The sequence below is a fragment of the Habropoda laboriosa genome, unplaced genomic scaffold (assembly GCF_001263275.1).
Source record: "Habropoda laboriosa isolate 0110345459 unplaced genomic scaffold, ASM126327v1 scaffold45, whole genome shotgun sequence".
Lineage (NCBI taxonomy): Eukaryota > Metazoa > Arthropoda > Insecta > Hymenoptera > Apidae > Habropoda > Habropoda laboriosa.
Genome location: NW_017100168.1, coordinates 447,513 through 465,893, shown reverse-complemented (window position 1 = coordinate 465,893; position 18,381 = coordinate 447,513). Strand labels below are relative to the sequence as shown.

The 18,381-nt window shown below is 39.1% G+C and overlaps 2 protein-coding genes across 4 annotated transcripts in view; both read right to left on the bottom strand.

Annotated features, from left to right (window-relative positions):
• The window catches only part of LOC108578657 (paramyosin, short form-like), a 4,807-nt gene extending 2,956 nt beyond the window's left edge, over window positions 1–1,851 (bottom strand). The window contains exons 1-2 of the mRNA XM_017942026.1: window positions 1,664–1,851; window positions 712–1,533 (exon numbers count right to left, since the gene is read on the bottom strand). Of these exons, the coding sequence (XP_017797515.1) occupies window positions 712–1,032 (321 nt within the window). The 5' untranslated portion in view covers window positions 1,033–1,533; window positions 1,664–1,851. The remainder of the gene's footprint in view (window positions 1–711; window positions 1,534–1,663) is intronic.
• The window catches only part of LOC108578656 (paramyosin, long form-like), a 27,493-nt gene extending 9,393 nt beyond the window's left edge, over window positions 1–18,100 (bottom strand). Inside the window, exons 1-12 of one of the 3 annotated variants that reach the window (XM_017942024.1) lie at window positions 17,951–18,100; window positions 17,587–17,792; window positions 16,225–16,281; window positions 13,956–14,042; window positions 13,671–13,837; window positions 6,847–7,084; window positions 6,211–6,330; window positions 5,790–5,939; window positions 5,369–5,515; window positions 4,813–5,029; window positions 4,582–4,709; window positions 4,021–4,133 (exon numbers count right to left, since the gene is read on the bottom strand). In XM_017942024.1, coding sequence (XP_017797513.1) covers window positions 4,021–4,133; window positions 4,582–4,709; window positions 4,813–5,029; window positions 5,369–5,515; window positions 5,790–5,939; window positions 6,211–6,330; window positions 6,847–7,084; window positions 13,671–13,837; window positions 13,956–14,042; window positions 16,225–16,281; window positions 17,587–17,700 — 1,538 coding nt within the window. In that variant the 5' untranslated portion in view covers window positions 17,701–17,792; window positions 17,951–18,100. Of the gene's footprint in view, window positions 1–4,020; window positions 4,134–4,581; window positions 4,710–4,812; window positions 5,030–5,368; window positions 5,516–5,789; window positions 5,940–6,210; window positions 6,331–6,846; window positions 7,085–13,670; window positions 13,838–13,955; window positions 14,043–16,224; window positions 16,282–17,586 lie in introns of all 3 variants that reach the window. The other 2 variants (XM_017942025.1, XM_017942023.1) reach the window with 2 other exon arrangements.
• Window positions 18,101–18,381: the final 281 nt, after the last annotated feature.

The window sequence follows — 18,381 nt, the reverse complement described above, 5'->3', positions numbered from 1 at the left end:
CTGGAAAAATTTTACTATATAGTATTAATATAAGAAAAATTTTTTTAAATTTCTACTTTATAATATCGATATAAGGATCAGTACTCCACATACTTCAATTATATTCTAAGAGAAGCAATATTCAAGCTATCGTAAGAATTGTTAAATGTATGAATATTTAAAGAAACGCTTTAATTCTGTTCCTACAATAAACTTCCCCTGTTCAATTAACACTTAAATTAATTTTCTTCCCAATACTTTCGCAATCTATATTCAACATTAAACCCTTTAGACTAATTCTTCATCTTCTACCTTCGAAACAACCAACATTCTTCCAGAACTCTTCTATTTAATCCTGACCCTCCTCAAAATACTCTAAAAACCCCCAAAAAACCTACCACCGAACACCTTCTCAACATTCAAACCTCGAATCCTATTTACCCAAAAATACAAACCCCGCCCGGATCACCCAGAATTCCCCCGTAGCGACCATGACTTTCCTCCCCGAGGAATTCGCGCCTACGTCAATACGATTGACAGAGATGCGCTTGAGAAACGCCAACAGCCACGCGAGGCATCCGGCGTCGAACAAAGTCTGGTTCGAGGTGGAGCAGTCCCTTCCGCGGCGCCAAATTTAGCGAACGAAAAGGTCAGGCAGTCGCGGAGGCGCCTAACCGCGCGAATCGACCGGTTTTCCACGGTTCAGGACCAGCTTTCACTCTCTCCTCGTACCTTAAAATGTGACAGATGATCCCTAGCCTCGTCCTCAGCGTCGACAGCCCGTTTGATCAGCTCGCGTCTCGAGTACGGTTCCACCGGTTTGTCCTCCCACAGAAGTCTGCCGTCTGTCCAGGGCAATTCCGGCGGTTCTGATATTCTTAGTCTACGATACTCGCTGGCCAACGAATTCGATCGACCTTGACGATCGATATACTCGAGCATTGGCTGGTAGAAGTTGATACCGTAGCTGTAGTTCCGGTCGTAGATGTACGTAGGCCAGTGCTTCCATCTTGGTTCTAGCGGTACGTACATCGGCGGCAGGTAGCCCGCCATTTTTCTCTACCGTGTGTTTCTTCGGATCGATTCGTCGAGTGGAGATTTCGAAATTTCTCTCTCTTCTGTTTTACAGTGTTTGGTTCGGTTTGATGGAGGAGTTATGTCGAACGGAGTTACGGAAGACGTTACTTCTTCTTCTTCCTTAAGAATTTCTTTGTTACTTTTGACAAAGTTTCCAAGTTCTGCTTTCTCAGATTAGGTCACTTCGGACTTTCTTCACTTAGCTCCCGTGTATCGCTGATGCTTCTAGAGACAGTGTTTTCAAAAGTTTCTTCAAAAGCGAGCAGTAGAAAGTTCGATTTGGACGTTCCAAGAGATCGTTTCCTTTCTTCCTCGTTCTATTTTTTCGTCGGTCACACTCCGCGCCGGTGAAAGTACCTATTCTTTCGTTCGAGGATACTGCTTACCTTCCTGTTAATCAGCTCTTTCGCAAATATCGTGTATTTTTTTTTTTCGAGTATTTGTCTGGGGATTGTTAATGTTTCATCCAACATCTACCTTGAATAGAAAGGACCGAAGGTTGTATTTCATACGGAGTTTGTTGGTCGGGGTTGAAGATGTTAGATACAGGGTTTCGTACGTTTCGAAATTTCTCTACGAGGAAGAAAATTTCGCTAATTTTACTCACGAGTCTCTCATAGTCGGATGGAACGGCGGTGTGACGCTTCTAACGAAACAGCCGGGAAAAATTGGGCCGATCGAACGCGCTGGTATCTTTTGTAGCTTTTCCCTACGATTGCCACATTGAGGACGGCCAATCAGCACCTCCCGGCTAATAATTGGATCGTGACTGATCGGTGTTGAACGACGTTTATTAATAGTCGGATTGCGCACTGGCTCGCGCATATGCGTTACGCAGCTCCATTAATCACACGGAACGTAATAACTCTTTTCGAGATTTCACCGAAAATCCGCCCGCTTGGCAAACGAGGCGTGAGATTTTTCACCGAAACGTTTCTTCGATAACAACTTTATTATTTCATTGGAATTACTCGTCTGGTGACTGAAGCGACATTTTCTCCGGCGAATTTAATTGTTCGTAATCAAATTTTTAAACAAATTAAAAGTGCACTTGCTGTGCGTTTGGTAATTTCTTTAAATACAGCGACACCAAATTTTTAATTCTTCTTGTAATTGTCATACTTAGTGTTTTTTTATTCTTCCTCGAGTTAAACGTCCTTCATAGCTGTACGATTATTACTGCATTTGCATTCCTTCTATTATATCGGTCCAATTTTTTATGCAATAATTATTCAACATCGACTAACACTCTCTTCCTCCGTCGATATTGTCATTTTATTCTTCGTCGAATCGCGAGGTGTTCAATTAAAAGTTTCTTCATTTCTCATAAACTTCGAAACAAGTATCTTCATCGCCATCGTCCTATTTTGTTTCATAAACAAATATTTCCTCCTTCTTCGCGTTACACAATTTTTCCTCCCACATTTATGACGATTTTTCTTTAGATCTCTTCAGATAGAGTAATGTACCATAATTATCTTCTTCGTCATACTCGAACGTATTCTTCGTCCCTCTCGATGTACCTGCTCTCTGTGAACTCCATTCACAGTGATACCATCGATATATCGAGCGTTTGGCATCGCGTATCGAAGGGACTCGAGCCAAGAAAAATAATCGTCGTTTTCGATCATCGACGACGATTCGATCTTGGCACTCGATTTTCATTTTTCGCTATACACACTCGCGTATATACGTATAAATAATTAGATCACTAGAGGATATTCCCTTGAATCTTAGTCGAACCACACGGAAGACACCTTGGATGATTAATCGATGCGTCTGATCGATGATAAAATTAACCGTGTCTGTACTATTTATAGATCAGAGTCGCGTACGGTGGTTGTACCGGAAATAACGTCGATTGCATCACAGATCATGGCTAATTAGTTAGAAATTCGTTCGAACTCACTTCGAGACACTTTCTTTTCACACTTGCGTTTATTCTAAGTGCGGAGTGTTAGGTTGTGAATTTTCTGTGCCGGTTGTGTAACTTGAACGAACGTTAAAGGATCGTCTAGTGTGGGTCGTGCAATGTTAGAAGGCAACAAATAGTATTATTTTTCGTATTACAAAAAGGCTTGAAAATATGTGTTTAGTTTTTTGCACGTGAATATTTCTTGCAAGCTTCTTTTGTTTAAACAACGTAACTTCGAGTTAGCCCTTTGCCTTGTAATAACGAGTCCACACGTGACAACAGGAGAATTCTATTTTTAATCGATTTGCACTTTATCCCCAACATCCGCTTTTTCCATCCGAATTAAAATTTAATCGATAAATTTAAATGTGCTGTAATATTTAAATTAATAAAATGAAAAATTTTCGTTCTTAAATTTACATCTGACCGTTAGAAAGCATAAGTTGCATAAAAGATTTTTATTTCTTTTATTTTATGCTCTATTGACATAGTGAATAGTCGAGGCTGATATACGCAGCGATTAAAAATTCGTAAGACAAAGGGTTAATTTCGTACAATTGTTTCTTTCCTATGATAAACGAATCTCTGATATTTCGTGTTTGTTTGTTAGCTCGAAGAGAGTATATTTAGAAGCACTTTGTCAAAGACGTTGGAAGATTTTGATTTATTCAACATGAGAGAATATTCGATTTCATTGGATAGAAATAACCGTAGTCTGGCAAGATATTGATTCAACTTCTCACTTAATTTTAGCTACCGCAGATTTATGCATGTTTTACTTCATATCAGTTACTGGTATAACAGTCAATATCTCTGTACTGTTTATCGATCAAGATATGGAAGTGAAAATAAATTTTTCAATAATTGTCCGTCGACAATTTCGAAAATAAGAACAATTAATCGGAGAAAATTTATAGGAAAGATCGTTGAGTTAAGTGTATCACCTGGAAACTATTTTCGCGATAAGGTACGATAAAGTACGAAAAAATTGTACCATTGGAAAAACGAAGAAAATCAAGAAAACGATAAGAAGTCATCGAGCTACTTACCGAATGATTTCGATTTCTTCATCCTTCTCGGTCAGGCGGCGTTCGTAGTCGTGACGAAGCTGGGTCAATTCGGCGGACAATCTCTGCGCGCGTTGTTCCTCAATCTTGCGTCCCTGCAATCAATTGTTAGTTTTTAATAATTGCTCCGATAGATCAAACTTAGAGCTTCCAAGAGAACGAGAAATTTGGTAGAAATTTCAGCACAGAGGTAAAATGACAAAGGGTTAAAAAAAATGAGTAGAAAACGAGAACTTTTGAGAAGATGAGAAATTGATGCTTTTTAACATGGCTTCCTGCGAAGAAAATGTAGAGATTTTGAGAAAATTAGAAATTTGGTAGAAATTTCAGCACAGAGGTTAAATGACAAAGGGTTGAAAAGAACGAATACTTTTTAAAATCGTATCGTACAAAGAAAATTGTTTACAATCTTTTTAGAAAAGGCAATTGAATATCGCAACATGCGAAGAAAACTTGTTTACGATTTTTTAATATTTTTTAGTAGAGAATATTTTGTAAATAAATAGAAATATTTGAGTAAATATGAAATATGCGTTCACTTACTGCTTCAGCCTCTTTGTAGGCGGCAGCGAGTTCCTCACGCTCGTTCTCCAGGCGACGGAGTTCAAGTTCCAATTCATGGAGTCTGCGGTTCATGTCGGACAGCTGGTTCTTGGCGTCGTTCAGATCGTCTGCAAAGAATTGGGCAATAATTAACGTAAAATTATTTTTACACATCATTCGCAAAAATTTCGATCTTTCGCCTAGCATTGAGTGATTCTTATAATCGCTCACCTCCTAATTTCTTGTTCTCACGAGCAAGTTGGTCCTTCAGCTCGCGAGTTTTGTCAAGTTCGGCATTGGTACGTTGGAGTTCCTGTTGCTTGTTGCGGAGATCGCGTTGGCTTTGCTCGTACATCGCCATGCTCTCCTCTAAACGAGCCTTGAGCTCGACATTGATCTTCTCCAGTTGTTCGACACGCTTTTGCAGTTCCCGAGCTGTTCCGTTGGCCTGAAAATTCGATTAAACAACACACGAATATGTAACATCGAGAATTTTCATGAAATTATTATACTTTGAACGAGTTACAATTTGTAAATTTTTACTAGATTCGTTTAGAATAACATTATTCGTTATTTCTTTTATTTCAATTTTAAAAATTCATTTTTATAGAACAATTTCTCTAAATATTGAAATTGGAATAACCGACCGCTTAGAATAATTGGTGAAACAGACAAACGTTAACGAACCATAGAGAATAATCGAATTTAAAGAAGTAACGCAGTGAGGTAGTTGGAGGCGCTTTAAAGAAGGAAGGAAGTTAGAATTGTCCAAGTTCTGGAATCGTACCTTCTCCAAGTCGATGATCAAAACTTCCACCTCAGATTGGAGGCGAGATTTCTGTTTCTCGAGGTTGTTGATCTTCACGAGCAAGGTTTCAATTTGCTCTTCCTGTTCCTGGATGCGAGCACCGTACTTGCGGCGCAGCTCCTCCACCTGGAAAATTCAATCAATATTTCATTCAAATAACAGCAAAGTTGATCAAAGTTTTACGTCATATATAACCAGAGATTAAAAATGAAATTAATTATTTTGAAATAGTTTCATTGGAAGCTGTACAGATTGTGTCCAGTTTTCTTCTAACAGCAACGTCGATTAAAGATTAATGATGAAATTAGTTATTTTCAAATAATTTCATTGTTAACTACAACATGTCGAGTAATAATCCTTTTTAATTTTACGGAGATTGCAGTTTTTCATTTTAAATCACCTCTTCAGCGCGAGCATTAGCTTCGGTCTCGTACTTCGATCTCCAGACTTGTACTTCACCGTTGGCCTTGACCAATTGACGTTCAATGTCCAAACGTGCTTCAGATTCTTCTTCCAATTGAATGCGTACGGATTCCAATTCCGTCTCGACCTGGCGATAATTATTACATAAATTACCAATTCCTCGTTTTGGTAAATATAATTGGATTTAATATTATCGAGCATTTAATAATCAAATACTGCACCTAATATTTTTAAATTTACTCAGTTTTGAATATATGCACTGTACAAAACTGATTATTTTGCAAAAAGATTAGGGGTATTATTATTAGACGCTATATATAAATAATAAAATAAAGGTAATACTTTTTCCTAGTTACCGAAAGAATTCAAATGTTACAGAAGATTAAAATAAAGTGTACCTGATGTAAGGAGGCTTCGACCAGGGAACGACGACGATCCTCATCCTCGAGACGACGGCGAGCATCATCGAGCTGACCAACGAGCTGGGTCTTCAGGTAAACAACGTTCTCGATGCTGACCTACGATATTTACACACAAATTTTTCATTCTTTCCATTTATCTCCAACCCTCTTTTATTTATCTCCGATGCTTTACAATTTGTCGATGCAGACATTAGGTAAACTGTTGCAACTGACTGTAAGATCTATCGATCTGATTTATGCGCACGAAACAAGTTATTAAAGTACCAAAATTAAAATAGATACAATGTTACATTAAATAGGCCAAAAGTTTCGAATCAGCGAGAATTGCAATTTACAGAAAAATTTCCAGAAGAAAGTCAGCGACTTTGAGAATTCTTCATCGTTCGAATCAATTGGTATGAGATAAATTGATAAATGTAGAATTGGGATAAACTTCAAATCTATAAAAAATCAGCAACAGATTTAATACCGATGAAAAGTGGGAGGTGATTCGAAACTTTTGGCTGGTAGTGTATTTTCAATTTCGGAAATTTCTTTTCATTTATACAGAAAATGACATATTTAGGTTGCTACGAGTAGGTACTAAATTACAAGGGATTTGTAGCTATTTACCTTCAAGTCCTGCACTTCCTTTGTCAGCTCGATATTTTCCTGGGAGAGCCTGGTTTTGTGGCTGGTGATGTCGACGATGGTGCGGTTCAGTTCTTCAATTTTCACGTTAAGCTCGGCTACGTGCACTTCGAGCTTCTCCACAGTCTTGATCGACATCAACTTTTCTTTGGTGACATTGTCGAGCTGAGCGAGGAGCTCGTACACCTCTTGTTGGAACTTCGATTTTTCCTTGTCAGCCCTGCAAACAGCCCCAATTGAGTGTTAAGAGGGTTCCTGTCGTTTCTAGGAAAATTCCTCTTCGAATCAGCAAATATAAATTCTTTGTATTTTCTAACAATAAAATTTCAAGGCAACAATTTTTCATACTATCATCGAATCAAAATGAATAAGATTTCGATACCGACAATTGGAATAATTTCTTTTACACATTTTTCGTTATCTGTTTTAATTGCTTCTTTAATTCTTCATCAATTGCACAAAGCATTTTACCGTTACATCCATCAACGATCTGAACGCTTGCCCCTCACTTTCTGCAAACTTTCTCCTACACTTAAATCATTCCAGACCACCAAGAATCCAACAGAATTCCACAAATTGCCATCATCAATCGCCATGCACCTTACAACAGTGCCAAGTACAACAGCAGCTGGAAACGTTCCCCCCTAAACAATGTCTAAGAACAACATCGTTCAAAGTCGCTGCATTTCACAAAGACGATTTAACCAGACTGTCTCGCCTATTTACCTGAATCATTAATCACCGGTCATTTTAAGCACAGGACTAAAATATCAACGTCTCCTGATCGATTACCGTTAAATCCAGAATAAACAGGAGAAGACTGTCTCACATTTAAGAAGCTAATTTAAAAAAAAAGCGGAAAATTCTTCCCTGTGAAAGATTTTTGTAAATAATTTATAGGAGAAAGTAGTATTATTGCTTTTTCGTCGTCCCTTAAGTAGAAATTAATTTTTCAGTTTTTTGAAGATTTACTCTAAACCTTTATTCCATAATCCTTCTCAACAGCAATACCATATTTAACTATTCCAATTATATTATTCGAAACCTTCTGTTGTTCTTTTTCTTTTAATTGCCATTAAATCTGTTAACTTTACGAAGAAATGTAATTTAATTTGCAAAAATTCGTTTCACTTAAGTCGACTGTTTAACTCGACGGAAGTGAAGCTTATCATTCTCGCTTATTTAATTTTTTCCCTTCAGTTACTGTCAATTTTACTGCATTTCAACTGATGCGATTATATTTTTGAGCGGTAATGCACGTCTGACAAATATCGGTGCAAACTACCTGTACTACTACTTGAGTTCTCACGTTAGACAGCGAGGGATAAACTGTGAAACGAAAGTAAGGATCAATCGCAATGGTCGCCAAGATCCCTGCATTTAACTGAAAAAGATAGATCTTTACTTATGAAATCACGTGAAATCTTTTGCGTACCATAATAAGAATACGAAAGAGAAGATTATTTCTTCTGGAAAAACGTTCACAGAGTTGTAAACGCGCCCGTCACCTCAGACTTGACAACCGTTCATTTTTACTTATATGTAGAGCACCGTAAAGTCTCTGATAAGAAGAGAAGAGTCTCTTGATCCTTCAACGCTAAAATCTTTCTCAAATTAATGTGCCAAAAATGATCAAAATTTCCTACACGTATAGAAATAAGTTTCCCATTTACTCATAACGCTGTGACTTCGATTTTTAGCATAAGCTAGAAAGGATAGCGTAATATGAAAAGTGAAAGAAAATAATTTTGAAAGATTGCACCTTTTGGAGTATCGATCGTGCACGTGTCTTACACGAGCGTTAAAGGGTTAAAGGAGAAATAGAAAATTATTTTTGCATTCAAAACAGTAGCATAAGTACACACACCCCCAAGAAACTTGAAAATCGATTTATTCGATAAGGGAGCTCCGTACGAAAAAATCTCACTCCACATTCTCGACTTATTTTTTCACCTAGATTCGTCCCTCTCTGTATCGGTTCACAGACAACCTGTACAAACGAAATCGAGAAACGTAGATAAAGAGAGCGTGGAACGGTGTTGGTATCAGCGGTCCACCTACACGTAACACATAGAGAGGGTGTAAGGTGTCGGCCGATTCCGAGGATAGTGGGGATCCGGGCTGGTCGCCTGTACTAATATGGCGCGGCAACGCGGGGTTGAGGATTGCCGCGCGACTCGCACGGTTAAAAATAGTCATAAGCCGAGTTGCTGCCGCGCGAGAGCAAAGCGTCCCGCGGGGGGGAACCAGCGGTAGAATAAAAACGAGAGACGAACAAGGTGGGAGAAAGAGGGAAATCAGGGGGAGAAGGAGGGAAAGAAAGTCGCAAGGGGGAGAGTTGCGAAAGTTTCGCCAACGCTGGTGGAGGAATCGCGGAGAGTGAGAGTGAGAGAGAGAGAGAGAGTAGAAGAATAAGAGAGTGAACAGGAGGTCGTAATAAGAGACTGAGGAATGCTCTGAGAGGGAAGATTTCGAGATTGGGGAAAAAGAAGACAGAGGAGACGGAGGAATTGAAAATGAGGAGGAGAGAATGATACGAGAAGAGAATTGGGGCAGGGATGAAAGGTTGAGGGATTTTTGGGAGGGAATAATGGAGACTTGGAGATGGAAGAGCAAGTGGTAGATATGAAGGCGATTAAATTTGAGATTCAGAGGTGCAAGAGTAAATGGTAGATATGGAGGCGATTAAAATTGAGAATTAGAGATATTGGGAGCAATTACAATTGAGAATCAGGGATGCAAAAGTAAATGGTAGATATAGAGGCAACTAAAATTGAGAATTAGAGGTGCAAGAGCTAAATAATAGATACGAAGCCAATTATAATTGAGAATTAGAGATATTGGAAGTAATTACAATTGAGAATTAGAGATGCAAGAGGAAACAGTAGACATGGAGGCAATTGCAATTGAGAATTAGAGATACAAGAGTTAAATAATAGATATGGAGCCAAGTACAATTCAGAATTAGAGATATTGGAAGCAGTTACAATTGAGAATCAGAGATGCAAGAGGAGACAGTAGATACAGGGGCAATAGAGAATTGGAGATACAAGCCAGGTGATACGAGTGGAAAATGTAACATTTACAAATTTTCAACATTATCATCACTGGGACTTTTAAGAGGCAAGATTTAGAAGTTTGATAAAAAGATTAAAGAGAAAGACGAAGAGCTGATGTTACGAGAGAAAATAATGGAAAAAAGAAGGAAATAGTCTGTTGGGGAACTAGTTGGGAAATTAGGTTACAGGATTCAAAGAAAATCGAAGGCATAGCGTACGAACACTGAAGAAATAAAAAGAAGCGAGAAAGTTGAAAAAAATGCATAAACAGAGTGAAGAAAGAAAGAACGATGTTTCTTAAAGTGAATAGCGAGAAGAAGGTCGTATACAACGTGGAAGAAACTGAAGAGAAAAGAGAAGATTAAGCGAGAACGAGCGAATAACAGGAAGATAATGGAGGCTATGTAATAAAGAGTGCGCCGAAAGGCAGCTTGAAATATGGCGTTTGGCTATTTTAAAAAGCGTTTTAAACGTTTTCCTTTTACCAACAGGTGGAAACTTTTCACGCCACTATTTATCACTGCTACTTTTTTCCCCATTTCTTCTTCAGATCTACTTGACCGAGATTTGCTAGAAGAAAAAGGAAAAGAAGAAAGAAGCTTCAGACGAAACGTGCAATTTCTTGTTTTTCTTTGGAAATTTGTAACGGAAGTCGATGAATTGGAAGGTTTAAGTTAGCAGAAAATTGGCTTTGATCATTTCAGGGCGCCACTAATGGCGGCTTGAACGTTCTATTTCTCTGCTTGAAATATTAACAGGCAATTAGCTGTTGCTTCGCCGCGACACCGTTGACGTATAAATGTCGTAATTGCTTTCGCTGAAAAGCATATTTAGAATGGAATCCCGTTGGGTTCCGATTTCAAACTGGATTCCTGATCAGATATTCCTCTTGTGCGCGCCATTGCTAGAGGGATACCCTCGAAATAAGATGATTCTACTTCTTCCTCTAATTTGCATTCCGTTTGTTTGTTTATTCAGCGGGGAAAATCGCTCTTCTCGATATTACGAGGAAACTCTTTAATTGGTAAGATTCGAGAAAGAGAATTGTTTACGTTAGTTGCAGTCTCTTATTACATTTTGTTCCTTCATAAAATGCGCAGGAATTGATTTCATTAAGAATTCATTCTAACAGCCTATCCTGAATTTTAAATAAAATTCTATTTGCGTTCTTTTATGATATCTAATGATATATTTTAAGACTAAACATGAGTGAAAAGTGTGCTCAAACGTGTTCGAATTGTGCTACTGAAATTTATAAGGAAATGCAATTGATTTATTGTTAACATGTGGTACTGTTGTTTTTGTTAGAAAATTAATATTTCAACGTTATTCTTTCTTCCAATTAATCAACATCATCTTTCAATATGATCGAATTAATATCAACACTGTCTCAAAATTTGCAACCCTATCGCAAGGATGATCTTGAAGTCTCAGAAAATCCTAATCATCTCAATAATGCATCTCGTGACGGCGATTCTCCTTCAAATTCTACAATATTCTCCGAAATCAGCATCCATAGAGTCCATCATTTTCTCACAACATTTAACTACGCAAATACAATCCCAGAAATCGTCTCGCCAACCTATACAACCGTCCATTAACCGGCATTCTTACCCAACGACAAGGTGGAAACAAACTTAGAAAATGGTCGAACACAAACATGAACGACAGAAGATAATAGACGGCGTCTCGATGACAGCTCGGTGAATTTTCGAAACGGAGGCGTCCTTGTAACGGGCGGTAACGCGCGTCGGGGCGCCGGGACGTCGAAAAGGACGCGGGTTATGTTTAGAAGTGCCGGGGGAACGGGTCTACGCGTATTTCAGGTGCGAGTAAGTCCGTTGTTTGGCCTGTGGCCAGTATAGTCGAGCATAATTCCCGCAATTTTCGAATACGCTTTCGTTCCGCGCGATGCTCGCTATAATTAACGAAGCATCGTGATTCATCCGTGTTTTCCATCTTGTTTCTCTTCGTTTTATCCATACTTCTCCTTCTTATCCCTTCTTTCTGTCATTTCTCTTCACTTTTTTTTTTCATTTCTCGTCATTTGTCCATCGATCCGAGAGAAATTAGACGAGAGACGGAGACGAGTCTCAACGAACATTTGAACTTCCGGCGAGCTGTTTATTGACGAGATCTCGCTTTGACCTCAAAGAGCGAGATCGCGAGGCCGCCATTTTATTTTTACAGATGTATATAATTAACCACGGTTTATTGGTGTTTCGATTCGGACGTTCCTGCGGCCATATCTAGCTTCGACGCGTGTTTGGATTCCCCCGGAACGAATGTTATCGCATTTCGGATTTAACAGTGCTGGAGTGGGTTGGGAAGCTTGACGGTGTTGCTACGAAATGCATCTGGTTAGATGATTTCCAATTCGATGGAGTATTTACGATTGAGATCATTCGAAACGAGAAAAGTATTTTTGGATCATTCACGGTGCTGGAATAAGTTGGCAAGCCTGACGGTGTTGCTACGAAATGTATCTGATTAGACGATTTCCGATTCGATGGAGATATTTGTAATCGCGACGATTTGGAACACGAAAAGTAATTTTGAAAAGTATTTTTGGATCATTCACGGTGCTGGAATAAGTCGGCAAGCCTGACGATGTTGCTACGAAGTGCATTTGGTTAAATAATTTTCAGTTCGATGGAGTATTCATGATTGTTACGATTTGAAACTCGAAAAGTAATTTAGAAAAGTATTTTTGGATAATTCTCGATGCTGGAATAAGTTGGCAAGCCTGACGACGTTGCAACGAAGTGCATTTTGTTAAATAATTTTCAGCTCGATGGAGTATTCATGATTGTCACGATTTGAAACTCGAAAAGTAATTTAGAAAAGTATTTTTGGATGATTCTCGATGCTGGAATAAGTTGGCAAGCCTGACGACGTTGCAACGAAGTGCATTTGGTTAAATAATTACCAGTTCGATGAAGTATTTATGATTATCGCGATTTGAAACTCGAAAAGTAATTTAGAAAAGTATTTTTGGATGATTCTCGATGCTGGAATAAATTGGCAAGCCTGACGGTGTTGCTACGAAGTGCATTTGGTTAAATAATTTTCAGTTCGATGGAGTATTCATGATTGTCACGATTTGAAACTCGAAAAGTAATTTAGAAAAGTATTTTTGGATAATTCTCGATGCTGGAATAAATTGGCAAGCCTGACGACGTTGCAACGAAGTGCATTTGGTTAAATAATTACCAGTTCGATGAAGTATTTATGATTATCGCGATTTGAAACTCGAAAAGTAATTTGGAAAAGTATTTTTGGAGAATATTACAGTGATTGGTTTAAGTAGAGAATCTTTGAAGAAGTGTTGCTACTATGTGCTTAAGATTAGGTTACGCAAGTGGCGTCGTTAGAAACAAGTTACTTGAAATAAGTGGAGAAACGTATTTTTGGGTAAGTTTGAATTATTTTAAGAGTGACAGTCCGTGTTGTAATCTTTGTATTGAATGACACGCTGAAGAAACACGGGTAACTGATTATCGTGGCTATTTTGAGTAGTGTATGATTGATGTGTTAGAGTAATTACTTTTGTGCTTATCTTGGTGTAAAAAATATCGTGTACTAGTGTATTCAAATGTAATAATGAAACTAATGAAGAATACTTCGGAAGAATAATGATTATAAAATGAGAAAAATAGTAGAAAAGAGAAAAGTGAGCAGAAAAAATTTATTTCTAGAGAATATCGTCGAAAATGGAGGAAGTGTAATTTGAATTATCGTACTAACCTGGCGCGTGCTTTTGAAAGTTGGTCGATCTGATCTTGGAAATCGACAACGACCTCCTGGTGCTTCTTGCGCAGAAGATGCGCGGTCTCCTCGCTCTCGAGATGAACATCTTCGAGTAGTTTGCGCAGCTTGGCCAGTTCCGTGTCCCTCTTTTTGTTGATCTCAAACTGTTCAATTTCAACGAAAAATAATTAATATTGCAGTGAGAAAATTTAATCGAAAAATTGAACAATTCGCCGAAGTAGCTTGCAGTGTGCTATTAAAAGGATTGACTTTGAGACTAACTTGAGATTCGGCGCCACCCTCCGCCTCTTCGAGACGTTCGGACAGCTGGATGACTTGCACGCTTAAATCAGCGCGCTCGCGTTCGATCTGCAATTTAAATGAAATAATCAGAGTACATTAAATGACACACACTAATATTTTCATGTGAATCAATCTGGAAAAGTTTAATGCTCTAGAATCTTCCACGTGCTATTAAAAAATGTTCTTTTCTCATTCGATGAATCTGTCTTAAATAGGAGTATTTCGAGTAGGAGATTAAATTTTTCACCGAAGCATCGTTCAATTTACTGAATTAATATTCAAACATTTTCTGTCTCCTCCTACTTTTTCCATTTAAAATTAATTCACTGACAAACACTTCTGTTTCTACAACTATCAAAATTTGGTCATGTCAATATTGTACGTTGTATCCACAAAAAAAAAAAAAAGAAGAAATTACCAAGAAGTGTTACGAAGCGTACGAGATAAACGAAGAATTCCCACGATATAAAATTCTACTTGGTGCATATTCTACAGGTAGGAATTCATCTCGGTGGCGATCATGTTGATACACGTCGAGTGTAATCGAGACGCGCGGCATTGTTTTGGAAAGAGGCCTCGAGGAACGACGCGAACAGCTCGGTGCAAGCTTGACGTCAGGTTTCTTCGGACCGCGAATAGAACGATCTAATTCCGTACGGACCGGCTCTATATCGGGAGCTTTATTCATATTACAAACGAGGCGTTTATCGAGAAAAGAGAGACGCGCGACATCGCCATAACTGTCCGTTCACCGGAAGACAACAGCGTTCTCCATGCTTTCCGGCGAATTCTTCGTACAGAAATGTCCTTTCGGCAAAAAGATCCGTAATAAAGAATTCGAAAAAAATTTGTAAAATTTTACAAAAAGAAAATTGTCGAACATTTGATAATAATAAAATTAGAAATAATTATAGTGATAATTTAAGAAATTTCTGAAAACAAAAAAAGAACGTAATCAGTAGAAGTGTAGAGTACGAAGGACAACAGTGGCAATGAAATTTGAAATATTTAAAAAAAATTAAATATAGAATAATTAAAAGATCCAATTAATTGAAAAACATAATTAAAAAACTTATGTACACTTGCAAGTTTCTTCTATCGATTCGATCAGTTCGTAAACGAGGGTATTGTAAGGACAGAAGATGAATTTGGCCAAAGGAACGCAATCGAAACAGCGAGAATTCGCAACATTATGTAATAAGAAACATGATCTAAGCAGCGTTGGGGCGTTTCTTTTTTACCAGGATGATCAAACGGACACTTTATCGGGCGATATGCGTTTAATGCGATCGTAATTTCCAAGTTTTTGCTGTTCCAAGGCACGAAGAACGTCGCTGGCACCGGTTCAAACCACGTATCACGAGCACCGTTGCGTATGAATTTGATTTCCTCGGAGCTTGTTCGAACAATGAAACTGGAGGAATTCTCCTTAAATTTAACGCGTCATTTAAACAATCTACCATTGCCTCTTAAATACCACGTTAAATTTTTCGACGAATGAAAAATTTGCCTTCTAAACAATACAGAAAGCATCAAAATTTCGTTCCTATTTATCAAAAAAAAAAAAAGAAGAAAAAAGAAAAGATTACTTTATACGATTAATAAAAAAATGATTTCTGTAAAATTATAGATCGATAGAAATTTGTAATTAATGTGTCTTTTCGATCAAACGAATTCTTCCTTAGAAACACTGTCATTCGTGAAATTTTTTCCTCGAGTTAAACAAGTAGACGTGGTTACATGTTAGCCGAACACGAAAGAGGAATGCGACTTCAGTACGCTGAAGAGGCGCGCATCCCCAAAAATAGCCGCGACTCGAGAGCTGGACATTTCGACCTACTGCTCCCCACTCTATGGTGGAGAGCAGGCCAGCCTCGCTTTTTTTGTATCAGTTTCAAAATTCACAATACCCGGATTACATAAAGTCCCGAAATTGACGTTTATCACTGTATCGATATTTTTATCTCCTCCATCTCGACGTGCATCTTGCTCGAATTTCTTCGCCGTTAAAACAAACTCGTCAGAAAAATCTGAATCTAAAACTACACGAAATCTAAGTCATACAGCATGCTAGGAATCCAAAACTACCAAATACCTTTCTGACAAATGAAAAAAACAGAAGTGATGTAATTAACACTCTGAGATGATTAAAAGAAAAAAAGAGTGTCAAAAGAATAATAGATTCTACAGCAAATCTTTCCAACGCGAATCCCTCGATAGAGAGCGAAAGATCACAAGGAGAACTCACCCTCTGACGCAGCTCTCTCTCAGACTCCAGGTCATCCTGCAGCAGGCGGATTTTGTCCTGAAACGATAGGGAATAGAAAAGGATTAGAGAATATTCGCGGGCCACGTTACAGAGTGGTCGGTGCTTTACGTAATCGGCTGACGAAAATACCCAACAGGCCGATGCTCGGTTAGGTATTTCAGAAAGACGGACAACCTCTGAAAACGGGCTTGGCCCTCGAGGGAACAGGAGGAATCTTCGTTCTTCAGCGAAAGGTCCATCGGGGTCGTTTTCAATCAAACAAGAACCAAGGAACGTGCACTCGTCTGTTCGTGTTCCTTCGCGAGTATCAACGCCAAACGATTCTTCTCTCGAATCGAGACGGTGAAGATAGAAGAAATAGAAAAGAAAAGCGTAAAGGAACACCTTGAACAATCTTACTCGAGTCCACATGGACGAGTACACGTTTCCTTGTCCTCCATTTGGTTCTTATCGAGTTTGTAGAGCTGCTGAAAATGATCCAGAGAAAAGAACCAGATCGTCGGAGGTTTCAGTGTGCAGCTCTGAAGATGTCACTCCTGCGTGGCACGATCGTCATTTAGGGCCCGATATTTTACGACTATTTTCGTACACGAGCAATCCGATAGCTAGAGAAACGTCTATGACACTTTCGTTCCTCAGTCAGGGTTGGCACTAATATCCCTTATGGTCACTGAACTTTCTCGCGTCTCACTGTCCCCGAAATCGGTCACTGCATCGACTTTTCACCGTTTTTTTTTTTTTTTTTCACCAGCGATCACTTCCCGTGCGTGGTCATACTTTCGTCTTGCATCGATCTTCGGGGTTGAGCTCGCGAAATTTCCCTCATTTACTCGCGATGTCCTCTTCTTCGTCTCAGAGATCAGTCTTCTAACGTTGCGTCATCGGGCAGAGTTGGATGAACGATTTAGGTTCGGTAGTCTGATCGAAGAAGCTAGATCTGACACGATCTACGATCGATATTTTCTAGAGGATCTTTCGAAACATACTTTCAGCTGTATCTGTTAGACATGCTAATTAAAAATTTTATTTTTGTACTTCGAAGATTTCTCCTGTTCCCTCCTCATTTTTATTAGAATATCCGATAAGTAACACATTTATGAAGGCTACGTATAAAACTAGAATAATCAGTTCATAAGGGATAATACTGAATATTAGACCTACGAAACGAAAAACGTGAAATTCAGAAAAATCGATCCAGGCCAAAAAGAAAAATAATAAATAAAAGGTTCGTAGAAATTGATCGTTAAATTTGCTTCAGTTAGAGTTCGGTTAAAAAACCGAATGGTTACGAAATTACTCGTAAAAGACAGTTTTTCTCGGTTCGTTTCCATGTGGACCTACCTCCAGTCTGGTGAGAGCGCTCAGGTCGGCGCTGTATTCAATGCTGACATCGGCAGTACCACCGCCGGTGGAGCGGTACGTGTACTTGGAAGCTTTAGCGATCGCTGAAGACATCCTGTCCGCTTGTTTCACTCGCGACTTTTCACGACGAAAACCTCGATATCAATACAGCCGAGAGATTCGTTTGTTCCTCGGGCTTTTTCTCGCTACAAAAAGAAAAGAAAGAACGAGCTTGCAGCTTTCTTGGCCTCGACGAGCTGCTCACACAGGGGTTGTCAGTAGTCGTTTCTATAGTTTTCTCTCAAAGATAAATCGCGTCCTAAAGTAAAATCTTCTCTCTACCACTTTCTTCCCTTTTTCTCACCGGTTCGTATCTTCTTACTTCGTATCCTTCCACTTCTTCTTCTTCTTCTTCTTCTTCCTTCGTCTTCTTCTTGTTCTTCGGGGGTTTCGGAGCCGACCAGCGCCCTACTCGTAGTGCGCGACCCGTCGTCGTTCGTATGGCGCGCCGGCGGCTCCATGGCTTCGTCAAAATGACGGTTGCGCGCATGCGCGCTAGATCACCGACCCCCACCAGGAACACGCGACCGCGACTCGTCATCGTGGCCGAGGGGAACCACCAGCCAAACACCACCGCCGCTTAGCGGACGCCCACGTTTCCTAGCCAAGCTGCCAAGCTGCCTCCTCCAACGGGAATCAACCATCTCATCGTCAATCGCACCTTTTTTTATTTTTCTTTCCTTTTTTTATTTTCGGAAAGATTGGGTTTGCGTGGTGTGGAAAATTGGGTTAGGT